This window comes from Bos grunniens, chromosome 10 (genome assembly GCF_055505025.1).
Source record: "Bos grunniens cultivar Pamir isolate PY7600 chromosome 10, Bosgru_T2T1.0, whole genome shotgun sequence".
In the NCBI taxonomy this organism is placed as follows: domain Eukaryota; kingdom Metazoa; phylum Chordata; class Mammalia; order Artiodactyla; family Bovidae; genus Bos; species Bos grunniens.
The window spans coordinates 101082995-101110944 of record NC_141174.1 but is presented as its reverse complement, the minus strand read 5'-3'; the positions used below and the strand labels follow the sequence as shown (position 1 = coordinate 101110944).

The 27950-nt window shown below is 41.9% G+C and overlaps 1 protein-coding gene across 1 annotated transcript in view; it reads left to right on the top strand.

The window, feature by feature from the left end:
* The first annotated feature begins 39 nt into the window (after positions 1-39).
* REEP5 (receptor accessory protein 5) overlaps positions 40-27950 on the top strand; it is a 52436-nt gene continuing 24525 nt past the window's right edge. The window contains exons 1-2 of the mRNA XM_086323341.1: positions 40-248; positions 910-1003. Coding sequence (XP_086179467.1) covers positions 131-248; positions 910-1003 — 212 coding nt within the window. The 5' untranslated portion in view covers positions 40-130. The remainder of the gene's footprint in view (positions 249-909; positions 1004-27950) is intronic.

Below are 27950 nucleotides of genomic sequence, written 5' to 3'. Positions count from 1 at the left end.
GGCCGGAGCGGGGCTGCGCAGAACCGCCGGGGACGCGTCAGTCGCCCGCCCCGCCGCCCCGGCGCAGTCACCTCGCTCTGCGGCCACCGGCACCAGGAACAGCACCAGGCGGAGCGCGACGGTCCCCGCCATGTCTGCAGCCATGAGGCAGAGGTTCGACCAGTTCCTGCACCAGAAGAACTGCATGACTGACCTCCTGGCCAAGATCGAGGCCAAGACCGGCGTGAACCGGAGCTTCATTGCGCTCGGTGAGTGCAGGGCCGGTGCCCGCGGGGTCCTGCCCCGCCTGGCCCGGGGGCAGCTGTCTCATCCGCTGCCGGGCAGGCCCACGGGGACCGCGGGGTCGGTGACAGACGGGGGCGAGCGGCGGGCACCTTCAGGGACGGGACTGGCTGCCTGGACAGGCCAGAGCCGCCCGGCGAAGGGGCGCCCAGGGCGCCGGGCGCGGGGACCGCTGACGCTGACGTGTCTGCCCCGCGGCCGGACGCCAAGCGCAGTGGCGGAGCGCAGGGCTGGCGCGGAGCGGCGCGGCCCCTGCGGGAGGGTGCGCGGTGCCCGTGGCGGAACACCGGGTACCCGCCAGGCTCGGGGCCGGGAAGGGGTGTCCCCGCGGGAGCGGAGGGGCTGCGGGCCGGCCAGGGAATCCCGACTTCTCTAGACCCTCGGAGAAGGAAAGAAACGGCTCCTCCAGCTGGTGTGCCCCTTGAGGGGAGGATGGTGGAAGGAAGGGCACAAATAGGAGGCCTGCCGGGTATCCTCAGACCCGAGGCAAAGCTCCGCGAAGGCGCAGGCTCTGCCGTGGTGCGGTTTGTTTTTCTCCATCGCCTAGAACGAGCCAAGCCGTGCGCTGTGGGTGGGGGCTGAGGCTGCAGTGTGCCACCCGACCCACTTCTGTCCTCGCGTCTCCAGGTGTCATCGGGCTGCTGGCGTTGTACCTGGTGTTTGGTTATGGAGCCTCTCTCCTCTGCAACCTGATAGGATTTGGTTACCCAGCCTACGTCTCGTAAGTGACTCCCCCTGCAACTGTCCCTTCCTCCCCTTCCCCCATCCAGAGTGGTCCTAGTTACATCACATCCCCCATTTTCCTGGGAGAGTGGTCAAAGGACCAGAGAGGAGTAACTCACCGCTTAAGGTTACACATTTTAGAGCCTTAACATCTGATCTCCTGATGACTAGCCAAAATGTATGTTTCATCAGCTTATAGTGGCAGGGTGTGTGCCTTCTAACAGCTCCACAAGTGAAAGGTAGAACAAAGTGGACCTTTACTTTTGAGGAGATCTCACCAAGATCAGAGAGTGGATTATTGTTGTATTAGTTGCTAAGTCATGTCTGGTTCTTTGCAACCCCATGGACTGTAACCCACCACCCTTTTCTGTCTTTGGGGTTCTCCAGGCAAGAATACTGGAGTGGGTTGCCATTTCCTTCTCCAGGGGATCTTCCCCTCCCAGGGATGGAACCCACCTCTCCTACACTGGCAGGCAAATTCTTTACCATTGAGCCTCCAGGGAAACTCGCACAGAGAGTAGATTCCTTCTCCCTAGTAATTATTTAAATGTGCGTTTCACCTTATATTTATGTACATAGTAAAGCTGGAGAAGGAAATGGCAACCCACTCCAGTATTCTTGCCTGGAGAATCCCATGGACGGAGGAGCTTGGTGGGCTACAGTCCATGGGTCGCAAAGAGTCGGACACAACTGAGCGACTTCACTTTCACTTAATTCAGATTTACTCTACAGTGTGTTTAATTTAAAAATATTGTCCGATTTCATTTTTCCCCATTCATTGAAATAGGAATTATTCTTTCCCTTAAATGAATTTTGTTTTACTCTACAGCTGTTCCTGAGAACTCTGATGGGTTTTACTTTCATTGAGTTGGTCTCTACAACTTTCCTCAACCATAAGGATAAAAATAAAGGAAAAAAATGTCAGCTGGAAGACTAAGACACCAATAATACATGATTACACCTTGTCTATCATAGACCTGGCTAGAATTTAATATGTGACTAGAAAGTGGAAATGTGTTTTAGGAAAATGTTAGTTCTGACTTGAACAGTTAAATCGAAAGTACCTAAGTAGTAGTTACTGAATTAGTCAGGTACAGACTTTTAGTGGCTCCAGAAAATCTAGCTACAGATAGGCTACTACTTGGTTTTGAATTTGGAGATCCTCCCCAGCATTGGAGAAGGAAATGGCAACCCACTCAAGTGTTCTTGCCTGGAGAATCCCGTGGACAGAGGAGCCTGGTAGGCTGCTGTCTATGGGGTTGCACAGAGTCGGACACGACTGAAACGACTTAGCAGCAGCAGCAGCAGCCCCAGCATTATCTGCTAAAATACCATACATATTGTTTGTGTATGCCAAATGGTGAAGACCGACCAGAAAAACTGGATTGACTTTCAGATCAATGAAAAAGTTATCTCCTGTGCATGCTCAGTCGAGTCATGCTCTTTGTGACCCCATGGACTGTAGCCTGCCAGCCTCCTCTATCCATGGAATTTTTCCAGGCAAGAATACTGGAAACATTTGCCATTTCTTCCTCCAGGGGATCTTCCCGATTCAGGGACCAAACGCTTTTCTCTGGGGAACACTTTTGTAAGGTTTATAAAAGTTGCTTGAATTGTTTTAAACTAGCAGAGACTATGGCTCTTGAAAAATACTGCAGAGCTTAAAAAATGTTTTCTCCACATCAGTGCCATTTGATGTATAATCTTGTGAGAACCATAACCTTGTCTGTTGGTGCGATTAGATCATTGGTATAGGCTTTAGAAAAGTAGAAGTCCGTTTCTCGGTAGGGTGTGTAGACCTGTGTATCTGGAAGTGGATGTGACTAAGGCAGACGGAGCTTGGACAAGCTTTTCCTTGGCCTATTGGATTAATTCCAGCCATTTTAAAAGTCATATTTTAAAGTAATTTCAAGTGAGTCAATTTAAGTTTTATCATTTGTTTAAAGTCATTTTTTTTATTCATTTTCTACATAGTCCATTGAATATTATTGGCTGTTTTTATTTAGAAGAAGCTAAATGTCCCTGTTTATTGCTAGGAATTCTTTAAAATGGTAGACATGATCATATTTCTGAGGTAAATGGGCTTTATATATTTTAGAATTTCTCTATTCATAAAGTAGACACACTTTATTTTCTTTTCTATCTGAGTACTCTGAGGCAAAGTGACATTTGTAGTACAATTTAACAGGAGTGATGAGTATTAGAAATCTAATAAAGGGGTTTTAATGACTTAAATAAAAGTTCAGGGGATAATTGATGAGTACCTACATCTATTAGTATTTATTCATAGGGTGTTTCCTTTTGGTAGACCGAATTCTTACTTTTAAAATGAATATGGTTGTTCAGTCACTAAATCGGTATATGACTCTTTGTGACCCGGTGGACTACAGCACGTCTGGCCTCCCTGTCCTTCACTATCTCACAGAATTCGATCAAAGTCATGTTCATTGAGTTGGTGATGCCATCCAACCATCTCATCCTCTGTCACCCCCTTCTCTTCCTGCCTTCAATCTTTCCTGGCTCCAGGGTCTTTTCCAATGAGTCAGCTCTTTGCATCAGGTGGCCAAAGTATTGGAGCTTCAGCATCAGTCCTTCCAGTGAATATTCAGGGTTGATTTCCTTTAGGATTGACTGATTTGATCTTGCTGTCTAAGGGACTCTCATTTAAAATGAATACAGAATTCTGTATCATTAAGTGAAGGTTGGTCTCTGTGGGTGCTTAGATTTTTCCCTAAAACACTGCTTCTCAGCCTTGACTGCCCACTGGAAGTATCTGAGGAGCCTTAAAAATTACTGATTCCTGGGCCCTGCCCCTGAAGATTATGATGTAATTGCTCTTGGGTGCAGCCTAGGTTTTGGAATTTTTAAAGGAGTCTCATTTTTAAAGGTCATGCTGAGAAGCCCCAGTATAAAGCAGCAGCATAGCTTGTGCTTAATATACTTGAAGAGGGGGATTGAAGGGGGTGGAAGAATGACCTGCAGACCCTGGGGAGGGTCTAGAGGCCCACCTGGCCTCTGCTTTGTGAAAGAGATTCAAGGAGACTGTAAGCACAATAAAGCATACAGACCCCCAGTTAGGAAACATTTGAGGCAATCACTGTTACATTAGCCTAATAAGTCTATTCATTGCTTAACCAATGTGATGGTGTAATTGTCAGAAAGAAAGTCCTTGAAAATGGTGCTATTAGTAGCACCTAAATCAGCGTTACTCAAGATGTGATCTGTCATCACTCTAATTGTTCTCGTCTGTTGGAATTCTTGCCAGCCAGAGTGTTGTTTTTTTTTTTTAAATACAGGTTCATCTAGTAATATTAAGCGAACACCAAATGCTATCCATGCACCGTGGCAGCATCTCAGATACACAGGGACTAAGGCGGACATAGTCCCCATCTGTGCGCGGATAGACCACATAGTAAACTGCAGTAAATAATGAAATAGTGACCGTGTGCTGAGTCCTCCACAGAGCACTCACAGGGAGCTGTGGGAGAGGCTAACAGCAGGGACCCCCTGCAGATTACTCATCTGAGCTACTATTGGAGTTAAGACTTGATGGATGGGAAGGTGCCAGCTGAGAGCAGACCCTGGAGGAGGAAGCAATGTGCACCAGGCCCTGGAGGCACTGGTGCACTGGGAGCTCTGAGAGGGGAGAGGGGCGAAGGAGGGCCCGTGAGGGCAGGCGTCAGCCAGCCACGGCTACTGGCTGGCACGTCCAGTGTGCAGTTTATTTCGGGTAGTTGTGGGGAATTTGCATGTTTTCTGACTGCCTTGGATGGGTTCGAAATAAGAGGTGACGTGAAGATTTACATTCTTAAGGTCATTCTGGCTGCTGTGATCCCGCCAAACTATCGTTAATCCCTTTCTTTCTCACCTTTCTGTGTTCACTTCTGCCGCTTCATCTCCTTGGGCCATCAGATTGTGCTATTTAATGGTCCCTGTTGGGTGGCCAACAATGGTCAAGCTTGGTTGACCAAGAGGCTGCAGGGTGCAGAAGTAAAATTTGGAAAAGCTTGTCTGTCTTCCCAGCTTTTCTCATGGCTCACTACCTTGGGAAATCTGTGGGTGGGGCTGAGGTGCTCCTGGCTTCCTGCCAGGTCTTGGCGGCGTGTTGGAGCCAAAGACAGCTAGAGGCCTGGCCAGGCCTCCAGGCAGTGGAACCAGCTTGTTATCAGGAGGCCCCTTCCTACTGGTTACTCTTATTTTCTGTGCAGATAATTTCCCTTTGAGAGCAGGACCTTTATCCTCTTCCTCTATGTTTCCAGACTTTTTGGCCACCCTGTATAGGCAGTTTGAAATGTCATCCCAGCCTTCTCATTATCAAGAGCTGTTGACAGAAAGACTTTAATCTCCCTACTTCCTTCTATTACTGATAAGAGAAAGCAGACTACTGGATAGTCATAGGAAACTTTATTACCACAGTGAACCTGGCCCTCCCCCATTTTTTGCTGAGATAGAAGTCTCATGCAACCCTTTTAAAGTATACAAATTTAGCAGTTAATATATTTATAAAGTTTTGCAGCCATCACCGCTGCCTATTTCTAGAACGGGTTCATCACCCCAAAAGGAAACCCTGTACCTCTTAGCAGTCATCCCTCATTTCTTCTACACTCCAGTCCTCAGCAATCACCAGCCTGCTTTCTGTCTGTACGGATTTGCCTGTTCTGGACATTTCATACAAACCGAATCATATCTTATATGGCTGTTTGTTTCTGGGGTGGCCCTGCATTTATTAACAAGTCTGTCTGAGAGACCTCTCAGGAGTGTATACTATATGACGCCTCAAAGTTGGAGCTGAGACCCAAGATAACCTCCTCCCGATGGTCCTGGAATGTGGTGGCTGTTCTTGACTCTGCTTTTCTATTCAAATATAATAGGAGGGAAAGGCCAATGGCTTTCTGTTTTTGTCATTGTCCTGAAGATAAGGGAAAGGAGGAGGGCTTGCTTTCTGTACAACCCGGCAACCTTTTTGTTTGAAATTCTATTAAAACATCTATTGCTTTTCCTCTTTTTTATTTCATATTTTTGTTAAGGATCAGGTGGCCACCTTCCTGGGACTATCAGAGTTGGGCCTTAGCTTTCAAACGGGTAGTCTGATCATCAACGCTTTTCAAAAGATCCAGAGAGAGTTTAGAAGGTTTTCCAAGGTCACACAGAGGCTAGGCTTGGTCTGGAGCCTCAGTTAAGTGCGCAGGAATATGAAAGCACGTTCAGGCGTATTTTAGCACCAAGCTTGAGAAGATACTAGATGCTCTGAGTCCAGCATTTTAATGTCTATATTTAATCTAATGTTTGGCAGCATTTTTCAGATCTCATACCCTCTTGGGTGATGTGTCATTTTATCTTCTGTGTGTCCTCACCAGCCCGATTTAAGCTTCTACTATCAGTATAAGGAGTGTGACTGCTTTTAGCTCCTTGTGGGGCTGTTGAATAACTTAATAAACACTTAAATATCTCTGTTTAAGTGCTTTACAAATATAGCTCATTTAATCCTCATGACAGCCCTGTGATGTAAGTATTATGATTATTCCTGTTTTACAGATGAGGAAACAGAGAAACAGACGGAATTTGATTATGGTCTCACAACAGTGGATGATTAAACTGATATTTTAGCCTTAGGGAGTCTGGCCGCAGAGTCCAAGTTTTAAACTTCTGTTAAATTGCTTCCCATATGGCTCTTTAAGTGTCCCACAGAGGCCAAAACTTTCCATAGGGATGAAAATTAATTGTTGATTTAACTTTTTCTTTATCCATTTGACACTGTCAATGCGAATACATCAACTTCAGGCAGTATGTTTCTCAAGGTACCACCATTCCAAATCATATCTGCACACACAATAATTTGCAGTGTGTTATAACTGTGGATTAGAGTATATTACTAACAAGTTCTTTCTCTTGTCTGATGTGATGTAGCATTGATTTATGATGGCAGCACTATACATCGTTATATGCAGAAACCTCTTTTTTAACTGTGCGCAGCCAGATGGCACACTGCATTGGGTCTTCTGAGCAAATGCGGCTTGCCTTCAGTTCTTTGTCAGGAGGCAGCACATCTCAGGGAGGTGAGATGTTTGGGGATGATCTGTAAGAAGTCTTATACTTCTCCATCAGAGGGCAGACAAACTGAAAAACACAGTCACAGAAAACTCACCAATCTAATCACATTGACCACAGCCTTGTCTAACTCCATGAAACTATGAGCCATGCCCATGGGGCCACCCAAGACGGGTGGGTCATGGTGGAGAGTTCTGACAGAATATGGTCCACTGGAGAAGGGAATGGCAAACCACTTCAGTATTCTTTCCTTGAGAACCCCAGGAACAGTATGAAAAGGCAAAAAGATAGGACACTGAAAGATGAACTCCTCAGGTCGGTAGGTGCCCAATATACTACTGGAGATAAGAGGAGAAATAACTTCAGAAAGAATGAAGGGATGGAGCCAAAGTAAAAACAACACCCAGTTGTGGATGTGACTGGTGATGGAAGCAAGGTCTGATGCTATAAAGTGCAATATTGCATAGGAATCTGGAATGTTAGGTCCATGAATCAAGGCAAATTGGAAGTGGTCAAAAAGGAGATAGCAAGAGTGAACGTCAACATTTTAGGAATCAGCGAACTAAAATGGACTGGAATGGGTGAATTTAACTCAGATGACCATGATATCTACTACTGTGGGCAAGAATCCCTTAGAAGAAATGTCGTAGTCAACAAAAGAGTCCAAAATGCAGTACTTCGGTGTAGTCTCAAAAACAAAGGCATGGTCTCTGTTCATTTCCATGGCAAACCATTCAAATTCACGGTAATCCAAATCTATGCCCCAACCAGTAATGCTGAAGAAGCTGAAGTTGAACGATTCTATGAAGACCTACAAGACCTTCTAGAATTGACACGCCAAAAAACTGTCCATTTCACTATAAGGGACTGGAATGCAAAAGTAGGAAGTCAAGAAACACCCAGAGGAACAGGCAAATTTGGCCTTGGAGTACGGAACGAAGCAGGGTGAAGGCTAATAGAGTTTTGCCAAGAGAACGCACTGATCATTGCAAACACCCTCTTCCAGCAACACAAGAGACGACTCTATGCATGGACATCACCAGATGGTCAATGCCAAAATCAGATTGATTATATTCTTTTATCAGCAAAAACAAGACTGGGAGCTGACTTTGGCTCAGATCATGAACTCTTTATTGCCAAATTCAGACTTAAATCGAAGAAAGTAGGGAAAACCACTAGATCATTCAAGTATGACCTAAATCAAATCCCTAATGGTTATACAGTGGAAGTGAGAAATAGATTTAAGGGACTAGATCTGATAGACAGAGTGCCTGATGAACTATGGACAGAGGTTTGTGACATTGTACAGGAGACAGGGATCAAGACTATACCCAAGAAAAAGAAATGCAAAAAAGCAAAATAGCTGTCTGAGGAGGCTTACAAATAGCTGTGAAAAGAAGAGAAGCAAAAATCAAAGGAGAAAAGGAAAGATATACCCATTTGAATGCAGAGTTCCAAAGAATAGCAAGGAGAGATAAGAAATCCTTCCTCAGCGATCAATGCAAAGAAACAGAGGAAAGCAATAGACTGGGAAAAACTAGAGATCTCTTCAAGAAATTAGAGATACCAAGGGAACATTTCATGCAAAGATGGGCTCAATAAAGGACACAAATGGTATGGACCTAACAGAGGCAGAAGATCTTAAGAACAGGTGGCAAGAAGACACAGAAGAACTGTACAAAAAAGATCTTCACGACCCAGATAATTATGATGTGATCACTCACCTAGAGCCAGACATCCTGGAATGTGAAGTCAAGTGGGCCTTAGTAAGCATCACTATGAACAAAGCTAGTGGATGTGATGGAATTCCAGTTGAGCTATGTCAAATCCTAAAAAGATGATGTTGTGAAAGTGTTGCACTCAATATACCAGCAACTTTGGAAAACTCAGCGGTGGCCACAGGACTGGAAAAGGTCTGTTTTCATTTCAGTCCCTAAGAAAGGCAATACCACAGAATTCTCAAACTACCGCACAACTGCACTCATCTCACATGCTAGTAAAGTAATGCTCAAAATTCTCCAAGTGAGTCTTCAACAGTATGTAAACCATAAACTTCCAGATGTTCAAGCTGGATTTAGAAAAGGCAGAAGAACCAGAGATCAAATTGCCAACATCTGCTGGATCATGGAAAAAGCAAGAGAGTTCCAGAAAAACATCTATTTCTGCTTTATTGACTATGCCAAAGCTTTCAACTGTGTGGATCACAACAAACTGTGGAAAATTCTTCAAGAGATGGGAATACCAGACCACCTGACCTGCCTCTTGAGAAATCTGTATGCAGGTCAGGAAGCAACAGTTAGAACTGGACATGGAACAACAGACTGGTTCCAAATAGGGAAAGGAGTATGTCAAGGCTGTATCTTGTCACCCTGCTTATTTAACTTAAATGAAGAGTACATCATGAGAAACACTGGGCTGGATGATGCACAAGCTGGAATCAAGATTGCCGGGAGAAATATCAATAACCTCCAATATCCAGATGATACCACCCTTATGGTAGAAAGTGAAGAAGAACTAAAGAACCTCTTGATGAATATGAAAGAGGAGAGTGAAAAAGTTGGCTTAAAGCTCAACATTCAGAAAACGAAGATCATGGCATCCGGTCCCATCACTTCATGGCAAATAGATGGGGAAACAGTGGAAACAGTGTCAGACTTTATTTTGGGGGGCTCCAAAATCACTGCAGATGGTGACTGCAGCCATGAAATTAAAAGACGCGTACTCCTTGGGAGAAAAACTATGACCAACCTAGACAGCATATTAAAAAGCAAAGACATTACTTTGCCAACAAAGGTCTGTCTAGTCGAAGCTATGGTTTTTCCAGTTGTCATGTAGGGATGTGAGAGTTGGACTATAAAAAAAGCTGAGCACCGAAGAATTGATGCTTTTGAACTGTGGTGTTGGAGAAGACTCTTGAGAGTCCCTTGGACTGCAAGGAGATCCAACCCGTCCATCCTAAAGGAGAGCAGTCCTGAATATTCATTGGAAGGACTGGTGTTGAAACTGAAACTCCAATCCTTTGGCCACCTCATGCGAAGAGCTGACTCATTTGAAGAGACCCTGATGCTGGGAAAGATTGAAGGCGGGAGGAGAAGGGGACGACAGAGGATGAGATGGTTGGATGGCATCACTAACTCAATGGACATGAGTTTGAGTGAACTCTGGGAGTTGTTGATGGACAGGGAGGCCTGGCGTGCTGCAGTCTGTGGGGTCACAAAGAGTTGGCACGGCTGAGGGACTGAACTGAATTGAACTGTATGAAGTCAGATTGGAAAAGGGGATGGTGAAGGGGAATACAGTCAGAATAACTACAAGGGTTGTACTACAGTCAATCACAAGTGAAAGCTATAGCATTTTAGCGGACAGTACACAGCAGATAACACGAGGAAAGGCAGGCTAAAAAGGGTTGAAATCTAGCTAGTTACAGTCTGCAGTGGCAGACCCCTGAACAGAGGTTCACCACCCAGAGGGGAGTTTAGGAAGGTCGCCGTGGTGTGACTGACAGTTCTGAATCACTTCCCGTCTCATGAGAGCGAGTCTTGTGAACCAGAGCTAGGCTTCCCTAATGGTGCTGAAGGATGTGTATTTGTGTTTCTCTCATAGACTTATTAGTAAGGAATGTGTTTGTTTTCTTATGTTTTTTATATAACTTGTAATTATCTTTTTTCTTTTACATTCATGAGCACTTGGGAGCAGATATATTTTCCACTCAGCTGCTTATGTCCCCATTACACCCGCTTTTCTCTCTGCAACTGTGTGTTCCTTGTTAGGAGAGCTGCAGGGCAGGGCACCGCATGCCCACACTTTCCTTCTCTGGCCTACTGGGTACTTGGACCAAAAATACAACTGACAGTCTGTAAATGTTGCCTTAAGCACCACTGAGGTCGTAAAATTTACGTTTGTCAGCTGTTCGCTGGTTGTTTTCACTTTGTATTATGGTTAGTATTACTGAACTATTTTAAAATGAAGGAGTTATGGAGAAAACTGTAATACTAATAAATTATCCTTATAGGCACCCGTGACTATTTTGTGGATAATTACAGCCAGTACTTTGGTTATGTTTTTGCTTTTTTCCTTTTGCCTGTGTCATAGAGAAAAGAAAGTTTTGAGGAGCAAATAAGATGAATGATTTGAATGATTTATTCATAATGTAGTTTCTGGGCTCTGAAGCAGTTGTGGAGGGAGACTTCATTCCAGACTCTGTTCTGGAGTGTTCCCTGTGAACTTTAATGAACTGTTTTTTTGTTCTCTTCATGGAGGCCCTGGAGATAAGATCTATTTGTTCTTCTGAGCTGCCTTCCTCTTCCCCCTGTCCCAGAGCTTTCTTTTTTTAGGACTTTGAATGAGGACTCCATTTTTCAAGTTAATATCCTTGAATAGTATTTAAAACAAGTATAGAGACTTTGCTGATGGTCCAGAGGCTGACTCCACACTCCCAATTCGGGGGGCCCAGATGCATTTCCTAGACAGGGAAGTAGATGCCACATGCCATGACTAAAAGACCCTGCATGCTATAACTAAAGATCGAAGCTCCCCATGCCACACTAAGAGCCAGGACAGCCAAATAGATACAAAAAAATATTAAAAAATAAAATTAAACAAATATAAATATTTATGGGACACGTTAAGATATTTAATATCTTAATATTAATATTAATATTTAATACCTATATTACCAAGTTTTGAGAATAAATCAGTATAGCAGAAGTTTAAAAATAGTTTCAAAAATTGCTAATGAAATTACTTTTCTAGCAGTTGAAATCTAAGCTGGGGCTGCAGAAACCTATGTTGACTTCATACTAACACTTCCTGGTTCCTGGGAGTGGAGCTGTCATCTGTCCCTCTCACAAGGCCACTATATATATCCTACAACTTCTGCTGGTGTGGCCAGGTGACCTAGTGAAGGGATCACTTACATGGCAGAGGTAACTCTAGATTGCTCTCTACATCTTGATGTGGCCCTCTTTCATCTGGGAAAGGTCAGTTCAGGTTGTTCCTGCAGAGGTGGTAAGGGTGCATGAGTGTAAGTTAAATTTTCCAATACATACCTGACATAGATATTATATTTACAGAGCCATCAGTTTTATCAGCAGAGGGTTGTCCCAGTAGAATCTGCATCTGCTGGTGTTTCCTGTTCGTTTATTGAAGTATAGTTGGTTTACATTGCTGTGTTAGCTTCTAGTGTACAGAAGGTGATTCAGTTTTACATGTATATATTTTTTCCATTATGGATTATTACAAAATACTGAATATAATTCCCTGTGCCGTATAGTAGGTCCTGGTTGTTTGCATCTGCTGTTTTATTGCTTCGGGCATTCACCTTTTAATATTGCCTAGTGAATAGTCTAATGCTTTCTGTTTTGAATTATAAAATGTGGTCCATGGGGTTGCTAGGAGTCGGACACGACTGAGCGACTTCACTTTCACTTTTCACTTTCATGCATTGGAGAAGGAAATGGCAACCCACCCCAGTGTTCTTGCCTGGAGAATCCCAGGGACGGGGGAGCCTGGTGGGCTGCCGTCTCTGGGGTCGCATAGAGTCGGACACGACTGAAGCAACTTAGAAGCAGCAGCAGCAGCTAGAAGAGGTCTTAGAGATCAAGCTGCTCGAACTGTAGCTACCTTTAACATATTTGGAAACTAAGGTGACAAAATCAAGTTTTACGACTTACTTGACAAGTCTGTTGAGACAAAATCAGGTGTAGGGAAAGGGTATCTGACTCCCCTGGCCTGCCCACTGCCAACATTCCTTATGCTTTATATTCAACCATTACTGACACTTCCATTTTGCATTAAAAAAAAAGCAAACAGTTGGCAGATATGATCACCATAATTAAACACCAAAATATTTGACCACTAAAAGACTGTTTTTGGCTTTTTTGTATTTCAGCTTCCATTAGAGTTGTTTTATAGAGTCATCTTGATATACATTTGCCTGCAAATTTAGCTTGTATTATATTAAGCATTTCATTAAGTCGGTCATTTTGTACTATAGGGGAACACTATTAAAAATTAAAGGAGCATAGTATATTTTTTCATTGTTCTTGTATAGTCATCTTAGAAGATGGTTTCTACATATTTAAGAAGCAGATTTGCTATAGTGATTGTATCCTTCTTTGGGGTAGGGAGGAGGATTGGGTACCATGTAAACAGTAAAGAAGCAAATTGCTCCTTTACTTCTTTACTTGTTTAGTTTTTTCTTTATTTATCTCTTTCTCGGTTGGTGTTCTCTCTTGTTTTGAAAGTACACCTACTCTGCAGCAAAAAAAACAAGTACTTTTCTGAGTGTCCATAGTTTCTGATCTTTATTTCCATGAAGAAAAATCTCTTCTTTCAGTTCACTTCAGTTCAGTTCAGTCGCTCAGTCGTGTCCGACTCTTTGGGACCCCATGAATTGCAGCACGCCAGGCCTCCCCGTCCATCACCAACTCCCAGAGTTCACTCAGACTCACGTCCATTGAGTCAGTGATGCCATCCAGCCATCTCATCCTCTGTCGTCCTCTTCTCCTCCTGCCCCCAATACATCCCAGCATCAGAGTCTTTTCCAATGAGTCAACTCTTTGCATGAGGTAGCCAAAGTACTGGAGTTTCAGCTTCAGCATCATTCTATCCAAAGAAATCCCGGGGCTGATCTCCCTTAGAACGGATTGGTTGGATCTCCTTGCAGTCCAAGAGACTCTCAAGAGTCTTCTCCAATACCACAGTTCAAAAGCATCAATTCGCTGGTGCTCAGCTTTCTTCACAGTCCAACTCTCACATCCATATGTGACCACTGGAAAAACCATAGCATTGACTAGACAGACCTTTCTTGGCAAAGTAGCCTCTGCTTTTGAATATGCCATCTAGGTTGGTCATAAATTTCCTTCCAAGGAGTAAGCGTCTTTTAATTTCATGGCTGCAATCACCATCTGCAGTGACTTTGGAGCCCCCCAAAATAAAGCCTGACACTGTTTCCACTGTTTCCCCATCTATTTGCCATGAAGTGATGGGACCGGATGCCATGAGCTTCGTTTTCTGAATTTTGAGCTTTAAGCCAACATTTTCACTCTCCTCTTTCACCTTCATCAAGAGGTTTTTTGGTTCCTCTTCACTTTCTGCCATAAGGGTGGTGTCATCTGCATATCTGAGATTATTGATGTTTCTCCTGGCAATCTTGATTCCAGCTTGTGCTTCTTCCAGCCCAGCGTTTCTCATGATGTACTCTGCATATAAGTTAAATAAGCAGGGTGACAATATACAGCCTTGACATACTCCTTTTCCTATTTGGAACCAGTCTGTTGTTCCACGTCCAGTTCTAACTGTTGCTTCCTGACCTGCATATAGGTTTCTCAAGAGGCAGGTCAGGTGGTCTGGTATTCCCATCTCTTTCAGAATTTTCCACAGTTTATTGTGATCCACACAGTCAAAGGCTTTGGCATAGTCAATAAAGCAGAAGTAGATGGTTTTCTGGAACTCTTTTGTTTTTTCGATGATCCAGAGGATGTTGGCAATTTGATCTCTGGTTCCTCTGCCTTTTCTAAAACCAGCTTGAACATCTGGAAGTTCACAGTTCACGTATTGCTGAAGCCTGGCTTGGAGAATTTTGAACATTCCTTTACTAGCATGTGAGATGAGTGCAATTGTGCCATAGTTTGAGCATTCTTTGGCATTACCTTTCTTTGGGATTGGAATGAAAACGGACCTTTTCCAGTCCTGTGGCCACTGCTGAGTTTTCCAAATTTGCTGGCATATTGAGTGCAGCACTTTCACAGCATCATCTTTCAGGATTTGAAATAGTTCGACTGGAATTCCATCACCTCCACTAGCTTTTTTCATCGTGATGCTTTCTAAGGCCCATTTGACTTGACATTCCAGGATGTCTGGCTCTAGGTGAGTGATCACACCATCGTGATTATCTTGGTTGTGAAGATCTTTTTTGTACAGTTCTTCTGTGTATTCTTGCTACCTCTTCTTAATATCTTCTGCTTCTGTTAGGTCCATACCATTTCTGTCCTGTATTGAGCCCATCTTTGCATGAAATGTTCCCTTGGTATCCCTAATTTACTGGCATGTAATTTAATCTCTCTTTACTGGCATGGAAATAAATACTGTTCATGTCTTAAAATGTGTGTTTTTTTCCTTTTAATTTGACACACTGTATGTGTGAAATAATATTTGAAATGACAGACACCGAAACAGAGGTAATAGGAAATAGGAAAAACATTTTGAGCTGTCAGGAATTCCTACTTCACATTCTCCGAGAAATTCTGGCAAAGGACTGCCGGAAGCAGTGCTGTGCATAGTGCTCACAGCGTGTGTCTGCTGTATCAGAAAGGGTTATTAACGTTCTGGTCCATATTCTTCATATTCATGCTTCAAATAATATACCTCAAACTCTGGAATATTTGTTTTTAAATGTAACTTACCACATTTGAAATAGAACAAAGCAAATGGACCAGAAGTAGATTCCTTTCTGTTCCTTACAAACAACACATCTCAAAGCTTTTTATTGTTATAGGCCTTTTTCATGAATGGTTTTTTTTTTTTTTTTTTGGTGTCGTGTCAGTCTGGAAATATAATAACTTATTAAAATTAAAATCCTAATGATGAGCACAACTAGTTTCAGTAGTAAAGCCAGTGCTCTGAAGACATTTAATATTAATACTTAATTTTACATCATTTGGCTAGTTTGAACTATAGTGACTAAGTTACATGTGAACCACATAGAGTCTGGGGAGTGTATACCCAGGTTTCTTTCGTGTGAGTGATCAGAAGCATATATAATGCACCTGATAATTACTAGCTGAATTAACCCTTGGGCAAATAGATTAACTTTTATAATATTCAATTTTCTCTATGTAAAAGGAGGGGATAATTTAAGTTAAACACTAACAGAATCAACATTTTAGGAACTGCTTAATTAAGGGTGGTTACTTTTAATTAACCACCCTTATGGCAGAAAGTGAAGAGGAACTAAAAAGCCTCATGATGAAAGTGAAAGAGGAGAGTGAAAAAGGTGGCTTAACGCTCAACATTCAGAAAACGAAGATCATGGCATCTGGTCCCATCACTTCATGGGAAATAGATGGGGAAACAGTGGAAACAGTGTCAGGCTTTATTTTGGGGGGCTCCAAAATCACTGCAGATGGTGACTGCAGCCAAGAAATTAAAAGACACTTACTCCTTGGAAGGAAAGATATGACCTACCTAGACAGCATATTCAAAAGCAGAGACATTACTTTGCCAACAAAGGTCCATCTAGTCAAGGCTATAGTTTTTCCAGTGGTCATGTATGGATGTGAGAGTTGGACTGTGAAGAAAGCTGAGCGCCAAAGAATTGATGCTTTTGAACTGTGGTGTTGGAGAAGACTCTTGAGAGTCCCTTGGACTGCAAGGAGATCCAAGCAGTCCATCCTAAAGGAGATTAGTCCTGGGTGTTCATTGGAAGGACTGATGCTGAGCCTGAAACTCCAGTAATACTTTGGCCCCCTCATGCTAAGAGTTGACTCATTAGAAAAGACCATGATGCTGGGAGGGATTGGGGGCAGGAGGAGGAGGGGATGACAGAGGATGAGATGGTTGGATGGCATCACCGACTCAATGGATACGAGTTTGAGTAAACTCCGGGATTTGGTGATGGACAGGAAGGCCTGGTGTACTGCAATTCATGGGGTCGCAAAGAGTCGGACACGACTGAGCGACTGAACTGAACTCAACTGAACTTTTAATTAACATACAGGGGAAAACTGACTTAATCATAGTCATGGTTCTCTTACTCATATCATTGAACTTAAATGATTAAGGAAAAACCTCTCAAGTCATATTTTAACTTATTTTTTCTGCTTATTGTTTTTTGTTCCTTGTGTTATTTTTTCCTGTACTTAGATATCAGCAGCTTAAGACATCATTGTTTAAGGAGCAATAAGGTACAATAAGGTTTTGTTTTTCCAAGTTATAAATATGTGTTATGGCTAGTGGTTTTCTTGTTCTGGTACAGTAGTATACTTGTTCCAAAGCACTGGGCATAATTGTTACTAACAGTTTTTAAATATTAAATCTATTTTTTTACTTTGTTTTGCTTCCATTGACGTTTCTAGTTTGTCTTCTCATTCATTGGACCTTTCCCCAAGCACAACTGTGCTGCTTACTTAAGAATGGAAGTATCACTTGACTGTTTTTGATTTTCAGCCCTGGAGCGTCACTGTTTTGGCCTCAGAACTCAGTACAGTGTCATGCATGGTCAGTGCTCCACATATGCGTGCATTTGAACAGGTCTGTCACTGAGAGTCATGGTGGATTACCTAGACAGGGCCTCTGGCCATTTTACCACCAAGAATTGAGTGGAGAAAAGTAACGCTGGTTTGGTTTGGTTTGTACCGATGGTAAAGAATCTTATCTATTTTTTCATTGCCTTTTTATCTTAAGAAAAGTTACAACAAAGAAGATTAAACCAGACAGTCTTATTCCCTCTTAGAAGTTACTTTTAAAGTAGCTCATTTAAAATATAGGACATAGGAATAAATAATTGCAAAATGGCTTACCTAGCTTTTTGTATTTATCATCTTTATTATGCTTCCCCTTCATTGTAGACATACGCATATATAATACTAAATATAATGTACACACAGCTTATACTCCATACTATTGTAGAAAATGGACATTTTTAACTTAATGACTTGAATGTATTGAAATACTTATTAACCAGGAATAAACTTTGAGTCTGAAAAAGTTATTATAGTGTAAAAAATGCTTAACTTGCAGGGGCTACCTGGATAGCTCAAAAGGTGAAGAATCTGCCTGCAGTGTGGGAGACCTGGGTTCGACCCCTGGGTCGGGAAGATCCCCGGGAGAAGGGCATGGCAACCCACTCCAGTATTCTTGCCTGGAGAATTCCATGGACAGAGGAGCCTGGTGGGCTACAGTCCATGCGGTCTCAAAGAGTTGGGCACAACTGAGTGACTTTCAATTTCACATCAACTGTCTTTAGTTTACATGATTTCTTTCTAATGAAGTACTTAGGGAATTTACACTTTACTCATGCCTGTGGGTCACAGAATACTTATATTCTCTGAATGTAAGTATTTGGAGGGAGACTCTTAATTTGGAGGGAGAAAATGCTGATAGACCGTATCTACTTGAACTTTGGTTTTTTTACATCTGTTTAATGCTATGCTTTGGCTGGTTTTGGTTCATGATCTTACTTTTAGAAAGCAGTAGCAAAGAAACAGATGATTCAACAAGGTGGAGGCAGCCAGTACAGTCACTGGGGCTGGGTAGTCTGGATGAGGGCTGGCCAGTGGTTACATCTCTGTCAGTGCCAGTTCAATACCAGTGTCAAGACTTTTGGCCAGTCTCCATGTAGGCCTGAAAAATGTTTTAAGCAGCGTTCAGGTTTATTACATTGACCTGCATATAGGATTTTTGGATTTTACCCAACCCTTTACTTTCTGTAGCATTTTAGATTTGGAGAGTGAAGTACAATTAAAATCCCTGAGTAATTCTCTAATCTCCTCTTTCCTGTATTAACAATGCTATTAATCCTTTATGCTCTGCTTAGCCAGAAGGACTGGAGTGTTCTTATTGCCTTCTTTTCTTTTTAATCCTTTGCCTCCTATGATAATAATAAATTATCACCATATTGTAATTACTACCTAATAAAGTAATATTTCTGAGTGCTTACCCTGTTTAAGTGCTTAACATGTATTAACTAAGTTAATCTTCATAGCAACACAGTGAGGTTTGTCATCCCTACTTAACAGATGAGCTCACTAAGGCCCAGAAAAACTCGCCCAAGGTCATGTATCTAGTAAGTGGTAACTCCAGGATACAAAACTATAAGCCAAGAATAGTAAAATAATGTAAAGACAGATGAGCATTGGGAAGAAATGAAGGGGAAAGCCTGGCTATTTCATAATTCAATGAAATTAATCATCTTTTACTAGTTTTCTTTTTATAGTAGGAAATTCAGTTTAGTTTAGTTTGGTTGCGCAATTGTGTCTGACTCTTTGCCATCCCATGGACAGCAGCACACCAGGCCTCCCTGCCCATCACCAACTCCTGGAGTTTATTCAAACTCATGTCCATTGAGTTGGTGATCCCATCCAACTATCTCATCCTCTGTCGTCCCCTTCTCCTCCTGCCTTCAATCTTTCCCAGCATCAGGGTCTTTTCCAATAAGTCAGTTCTTCACATCAGGTAGCCAAAGTATTGGAGATTCAGCATCAGTCTTTCCAATGAATATTCAGGATTGATTTCTTTTAGGATGGACTGGTTGGATCTCCTTGGAGTCCAAGGGACTCTCAAGAGTCTTCAACACCACAGTTCAAAAGCATCAATTCTTTGGTGCTCAGCTTTCTTTATAGTCCAACTCTCACATCCATACATGACCACTGGAAAAACCATAGCCTTGATTAGATGGACCTTTGTTGGCAAAGTAATGTTTTTGCTTTTTAATATGTTGTCTAGGGTGTTCATAACTTTTCTTCCAAGAAGCAAGCATCTTTTAATTACATGGCTGCAATCACCATCTGCAATGATTTTGGAGCCCCCCAAAATAAAGTCTTTCACTGTTTCCATTGTTTCCCCACCTATTTGCCATGAAGTGATGGGACCGGATGCCATGATCTTAGTTTTCTGAATGTTAAGCTTTAAGCCAACTATTTCACTCTCCTCTTTCACTTTCATCAAGAGGCTTTTTAGCTCTTCTTCGCTTTCTACCATAAGGGTGGTGTCATCTGCATATCTAAGGTGATTGATATTTCTTCCAGGAATCTTGATTCCAGCTTGTGCTTCTTCCAGCCCACCATTTCTCATCATGTACTCTGCGTATAAGTTAAACAAGCAGGGTGACAATATACAGCCTTGACGTACTCCTTTTCCTATTTGGAACCAGTCTGTTGTTCCATGTCCAGTTCTAACTGTTGCTTTCTGACCTGCATACAGATTTCTCAAGAGGCAGGTCAGGTGGTCTGGTATTCCCATCTCTTTCAGAATTTTCCACAGTTTGTTGTGATCCACATAGTCAAAGGCTTTGGCATAGTCAATAAAGCAGAAATAGATGTTTTTCTGGAACTCTCTTGCTTTTTCAATGATCCAGAGGATGTTGACAATTTGATTCTGGTTCCTCTGCCTTTTCTAAATCCAGCTTGAACAACTGGAAGTTCATGGTTAACGTACCACTGAAGCCTGTGTTGGAGAATTCTGAGCATTACTTTACTAGGGTTTGAGATGAGTGCAATTATGCAGCAGTTTGAGCATTGTTTGGCATTGTCTTTCTTAGGGATTGGAATGAAAACTGACCTTTTGCAGTCCTGTGGTCACTGCTGAGTGTTCCATATTTGCTGGCATACTGAGTGCAGCACTTTCACAGCATCATCTTTTAGGATTTGAAATAGCTCAACTGGAATTCCATCACATCCACTAGCTTTGTTTGTAGTGATGCTTCCTAAGGCCCACTTGACTTCACATTCCAGGATGGCTGGCTCTAGGTGAGTGATCAGACCATCGTGATTATCTGGGTCATGAAGATCTTTAGTGTATAATTCTTCTGTGTATTCTTGCCACCTCTCCTTAATATCTTATGCTTTTGTTAGGTCCATACCATTTATGTCCTTTATTGAGCCCATCTTTTCATGAAATGTTCCCTTGGTATCTCTGATTTTCTTGAAGAGATCTCTAGTCTTTCCCATTCTATTATTTTCCTCTATTTCTTTGCATTGATCACTGAGGTAGGCTTTCTTATCTTTCTGTGCTATTCTTTGGAACTCTGCATTCAAATGTAATCCATATATCTTTCCTTTTCTCCTTTGCCTTTTGCTTCTCTTCTTTTCACAGCTATTTTTAAGGCCTCCTCAGACAACCATTTTGCCATTTAGCATTTCTTTTTCTAAGAAATTAGAATGAGGAGGAAATTCAGTTCATTTCAGTCGCTCAATCATGTCTGACTCTTTGCAACCCATGAATTGCATCATGCCAGGCCTCCCTGTCCATCACCAACTCCCGGAGTTCACTCAAACTCACATCCATTGAGTCGGTGATGCCATCTAGTCATCTCATCCTCTGTTGTCCCCTTCTCCTTCTGCCTCCAATTCCTTTTCCAATGAGTCAACTCTTCGCATGAGGTGGCCAAAGTACTGGAGTTTCAGCTTTAGCATCATTCCTTCCAAAGAAATCCCAGGGCTGATCTCCTTCAGAATGGACTGGTTGGATCTCCTTGCAGTCCAAGGGACTCTCAAGAGTCTTCTCCAACACCACAGTTCAAAAGCATCAATTCTTTGGCGCTCAGCTTTCTTCACAGTCCAACTCTCACATCCATACATGACCACTGGAAAAACCATAGCCTTGACTAGATGGACCTTTGTTGGCAAAGTAATATCTCTGCTTTTGAATATGCTATCTAGGTTGGTCATGAGGAGGAAATTAGAATGAGTCAATTCATATGATGGGTGGTGTGACTTCTTTTCTCCCTCTATGTCATTCTATGTATTGTGAAAAAAAGTGTCTTTTTGCTCAGTTGTGTCCGCTCTTTTGTGACCCCACAGACTATAGTACACCAGACTCCTCTGTCCATGGAATTCTCCAGGGAAGAATACTGAAGTGGGTAGTCATTCCCTTCTCCAGTGGATCTTCCTGACTCAGGGATCAAGCCTGTGTCTCCTTCAAGAAGGCAGATTCTTAACTGTCTGAGCCATCTGTGTGGAGTGAAGTACTTTAAATGCCCTAAAACACAATAGATTGTGTCTGATCATTGTTAGGGAAGTTTGTTAGAAAATCATGAGCAGTTTTCTCAAGAGAGAAATTATATGAATGTGTCTGCTGTTCACTTCAGCGTTTCTTTTAACAAGGCCCTAAAGAGACCTACTCTCATAGTTATATAAAGTCTGGTGCTCCTGTTTTTCCCCTCAAATAGAAATATTTGTCCTCACTTTTGTTATTAAAAGTAGTACATGCTGTATATGTATAACTGATGCTCTTTACTCTACAACTGAAACTAACATTGTAAGTCAGTTATAGAAAAATTTTTAAAAGATGCTAGTATATTCTCACAAATATAGAGAATAAAGTCATTGTTACCAGTGAGGAGAGGGGAGGGGGTAGGGGCAATATAGGGCTAGGCGATTAAGAGGTATAACTGTTAAGTATAAAATAAGCTACAAGAATATATTGTACAATGCCAAATATAGCCAATATTTTGTAATAACTATAAATGGAGTATAACCTTTAAAAATTGTAATTAGGGCCTTGTTCACCGAAACTTGGTCTCAGCATGTCGTTCTTTCTCTTACCTTCTGGCTGAATTATACAGCCTCTTTTCTCCACTGAATTTCCTCACTGAGCTATCCTTATTCTATTACTCTTTATATCCTTAATTAAAGTTTAATTAAGCAGTTGTTTCCTGATCCTTCCGACGCCGTCCCCGCTTCGAATTCCCTGGATCCGCTGGGGCTGGACCCCGGCAGATGGGGACATATGGGTCTTTTCGACTGGTGGCCCGACTCCTGGAGTTCCTCTCGAGTTTCAAGAAATAATAAAGATGAAAAGAGTTGAAAAGGAGAGAAAAGATGAAAACTTAGAGGATCAACCCAGGAGATTCCACATCCATTTAGGAGACATTCTAAGTATGAGGCAAAATGGCAAAGAAGAAATTATCAAGAAATTGTACAAGGACACTGCCCAGAAACAAATGACATGATTCTCAAGTTGTAAATGACTCATTGCATCTTCAGTCCAACAAATGAAACAAAACCAAAAATGAATAGCAACACTTCAGGTTAGATCAGTGCTTCTCAAATATTTACATGTATTTACAAATCACTGAAAGTCTTGTTAAAATGCAAATTTTGACTCATTAGGTCTGAGGTTGATTCTAACAAGCTTTCAGATGATGGTGCTGCTGGTTCCTTGAGTGTACTTTGAGTTACAAAATGCTAATGTATGAAGTAGTGCCCTCAAAATTCTGATAATGTCTTGAAACCCAGAATCCAATGTTCTGTCAAATTATGAGTCAAGTATAAATGCAGGATAAAGACATTTCTAAATACAAGGATTTCAAATGCTATCTTCTATGCCCAAAGATTGAAAACGGAAACAGGAAGAAGACATGGAACCTATGAAAAAGGGGTGTAATGCTTCAAACTGCTGAATTTGAGCTCAAGACATAGAGAGAAATCTAAGAAAATAATAAAGGAATTATTCAAGGAAAATCAACATAAGTTATATGAGAGATGATTCATAATCATGGTATACCATTTGATTCAGGAGTGATATCTTCTGTTTTTATATTATGAACAAATACTATTCTGAAAAAAATTAAAATAAGGAAAAATTATACATAAGTATGTATGCATGCATATGATTTGCTACACAAAAATAAGACAATAGATAGATAGATAGAGATTTTACATGTATAATTGTTTTCCTGTAATCAGAAACAACCAGAGAATAAAATTCTGCAAGAGTTAAAAGTCATCATTTCTGGAGACCAAATGGATGGAGAGTGAAACTGTGCCCCATAGGCTGACAGAAGCTGATAACTAATAGAAATTCTTAAGCCAGTCTGACAGAATAATAGATGAGCAAATAGCTTGTTGAAAACGCCTTTGCTTGTAAAATTCCCTTCATTGATTAAGTTCACTTTAGCTTTTCATTTCCCCCCTTTCTTTCACTGCTTATATCCAGCTTTGGGCAAACTTGCTGTTCTATAGGAACTTGGTGTCACTTCCTGCCCAGTTAAGGTTGATTTGGACACCAACTCTAAAACTAGGCCTGTGTCTGATGAATGGCCTGTTGACCTCAGATGACCAGAAAACTCCACTCATCAATCATGCTGAGGACCTCTATTTTGAATAAGCAGAAGCATGTAACCCAGATGTAGCTACGCAGAATACTTTTTCCCTGACTCCAGTCACCTTTACTTATGTCTAAGAGTACTCTATTTTTTTTCTGTTAATATCCTGAGCCTCTCGACTTTGAGAAGGCAGATCTGAGACTTGTTCTACCATTTTCTCCCTTAATGGCCTTGGGAATAAACCTTTTCTTGACTATAAAAAAAAAATTGTAATTATACTGTACACCTGTAACATATAATATTGTACACCAGTCGTGCTTCAATTTAAAAAAGATGGTACATGCTCATTGAAAGATCTTAAAAAAACAAAATTCTACAATCCCAATACTGAGGCTTAACTGTATTCAACTTGAAAAAAGTATTTCTGAATGCCATTCTTGGTCTATAAACACAGGTCGTTTTCTTTTTTCTTTTAAAAACAAAATTAGTAATCTCTTTTTGACACTTAGCCTTGTATCTTGGACATCTCTCCCTGTTAAGGAATATCCTTTTAAAGGCTTCAGAAATATTTCACTGTATGGATATACCCAAATATATTTAAACAATCCATCCTTCCCTTAAAAAATAAGTATAAACACATGCTTCTATAATTTCTTCTTCTATAATCTTTGAGTTGAAAGTCATTTTAATATCACTCTTTCCTCTCTGAAGTTCATTTTATTTTGTGTCTATAAAATGTAGAACTTGAACTAGAACTTTAAGACATCTTCCAATTCAACAGTCTACAATTTCTAATTCTGCTCAGTAAATTTTTAGAACTGCTTGCCAACCATCTTCCACACCGCAGGCCCGTCTCCTGCTCACCCAGGCCTTGCTTCCTTTCGCTGCCTGCGTGACGGAGGTGAAACTCTGCCCCTGACCAGTGCCCCTGGAGCAGGAGGCACAGCGCTGAGTTTAGGTGGCCGTGACCGTGGGCAGAGAGTGGTGCAGGATTGTGCTGCCCTGGCAGTAGTTCTGAGCCCACGGTCGCTGCTGGCGTCTGCCGTTCGAGGGTGACGTGGCACTGGAGAGAGCATGGCCCAGGGCTCTGAGAGCACAGGGGAACTGTTGCCAACCGCTGGGGCGACAATCCCCGAGTCCCTCTAGGATCGAGCTTTTCTCCTCCCTTGGCTGGAAAGAGGTCGCCTACCCTCTGGCCATAGCTTTTTGGAATTGATTCAGTCATTTTGCTTTTCTGTCTTAGAAATGATATGACCAAGTGGTACTGAAACTGGATCTTGGAGCTGGTGGTTCTGAAACTTAGCTGTGTGTTAGAATCACCTGCATATGTTTCTAAAAGCACATACCTGTCATGCTGGAGAGCTTGAGCCACTAGGTCTGAAGGACCTGGTGTATATAGTTTTTACATATTTATACACTATCTTTTATATATTTATACACTATAAAAATATAGTGTATATATTTTTTAACCGTTCCTGAGGTGAATGTGGATCATCATCTAAGTCTGAGAACTGGTGGACTAGGGCACCAACTTGGAACACCAACTTGAACATCCCGTTCACTTCTAATGGTCCTCCACCTCAAGGAAGCAGGATGCATGGCCCTTCAGGAATCTGGATGTTGAGACCATGACCTTTCCCCCTGTTAGTCTGCTTTGTGCCCAAGTTGACCTCTCCAAGCCTTGATTTTCTCCAATAGAGGACTCTTGTCCCTTCCAAAAGTCAGATTATGAATTTTTCTGTATCTGTATGAATGAAACAAACATTTACTAACTGCCCACTTAGTACCAGACACTTTGCTAAGTACTGTGCAACAGGGTGGTGAGTAGTTCTCCCAACTAGGAAAACAACTTGGGATAGAGAGACAGACACAGGCTTTGTGGGAGTACACTTCTGGCTCCCCTGCCGAAGGGGTTTTCCTTCCCTAAGCCTCAGTTTCTTTCTCTCAAAAATGAGAATAACATTACCTGTTACATAGGCTATTCTGAAGGCTAAATTAAATAATTATTAAGTTCCTGTCCTTCCCATTCTTTATCTTTGCCTCTTTAGCTGAAGACCAAAAACTACAAAGGGCCTAAGGATAGAGTTGCATCTTAGGATTTCCTGAATCCTGTATGTTGCCTGAAAGTTTGATATATCTTCATTCTGATACAAGTTAAAATACTGTTTAGCAAATGTAAATAAAAGGCAGCAGAGTGGTCAAAGCAAAGGGCCCAATTCCAAAGGCTTCTCCATGTCCGCCAGCGATCCTCAGATAATAGCAGAGGATCCAAGTGTGTGTCCTCAGTCACGCCCAACTCTTTGCAGTCCTGGACTGTAGCCCGCTGAGCTGCCCTGTCCGTGAACTTTTCCAGGTAAGAGTACTGCAATGGGTTGCCATGTCCGACTCCAGGGAATCTTCCTCACCCAGGGATCCAACTTGCATCTCTTGCATCTCCTGTATTGGCAGGCGGATTCTTTACCACTGTACCTGGGAAGCCCAAGAGTCCAAGAGTTCAACTCAGTTCTGACACTGTCTACCCAGAGACAGAATCAAATTACAAGGCTAAAAGGCTCAGTCCAAACAGACCTCCTCACACCTGAAGCACCTGTAACAAGCCCCGGTTGTTAGTTTGTGCTTCTGACCAACTGGCTATCAACTAGAGGTTCCCACATCCCCTCCTTAGGTTTAATTAGAATGAAGCACAGAACTCACTAGATGACCAATGTATTATAAAAGGATTAAAGGAAACACATCAATCACCAGATGAAGAGATACATAGGGTACTGTTTATTTTTTGGTTTCTGAATCTGTGGAACTAACGTTTTAAAAATAATTGCAGTCTTTCCAAGGCAATAGAAGCAAAAATAAACAAGTGGGACTAATCAAACTTATAAGCTTTTTCACAGCAAAGGAAAACATAACCAAAATGAAAAGATAGCCTACAGAATAGGAGAAAATATTTGTAAACAATATGACTGATAAGGAATTAATTTCCAAAATACACAAACAGCCCATAAAACTCAGTAATAAAAAAACTAAATAACCCAATCAAAAAATCGGCAGAAGACCTAAACAGACATTTCTCCAAAGAAGACATATAGATGGCCAATAGGCACATGAAAAGATGCTCAGCATGCTAATATTAGAGAAATGCAAATCAAAACTACAATGAGGTACCAGCTCTCTCTGGTCAGAATGGCCATTATTAAAAAGTCTAGAGGGCTTCCCTGGCAGTCCAGTAGTTAAGAATCTGCTTGCAATGCAAGGGACACTGGTTTGATTCCTGGTCCGGGAAGATCGAACATGCCACAGAGCAACAAAGCCCATGTGCCATAACTACTGAGCCTGTGCTTTAGAGCCCGTGAACTGCGGCTGCTGAGCCCACGCACTGCAACTGCTGAGGCCTAGAGCCTGCTCTGCAACAAGAGAAACCGCTGCAATGAGAAGCCCGTGCACCACAATGAAGAGTAGACCCTGCCGGTTGCAGCTAGAGAAAGCCCAGGTGAAGCAAGGGAGACCCACCACAGCCTAACTAAGCAAATCAGCACACGAATCTGATAAAAGAAACAGTCCTACAGTGTCGGTGGGAATGGAAGTTGGTGCAGCCACAGTCTAAAACAGCGTGGAGATCCTTCAAAAACTAAAAATGGAGTTGCCGTGTGATCCAGTAATCCCACTTTTAGGCATTTATCTAGATAAAACTCTAACTGGAAAAGATATACGTGTCCAGTATTTATAGCAGCATTATTTACAATAGCCAAGGCATGGAAGCAGCCTAAATGTCCATCAACAGATGAATGGATAAAGAAGATGTGATCCATATATGCAATAGAATATTGCTCAGCCATAAAATAAAAGAATGAAACGATGCCCTTTGCAGCAACATAGATGGACTTAGAGATGATCATACTAAGTGAAGTCAGACAGAGAAAGACAAATACCATACGGTAACACTCTATGTGGAGTTTAAAGTATAACACGAATGAACTTAGACTCACAGAGAACAGACTTGTGGTTGCCAAGGGTGGGTTAATTAGATTAAATTAGGAATTTGGGATTAGCAAATGCGAACTGTTATACATAAAATAGATAAACAGCAAGGTCCTACTGTATTACACAAAGGACTATATTCAATATCTTATAATAAACT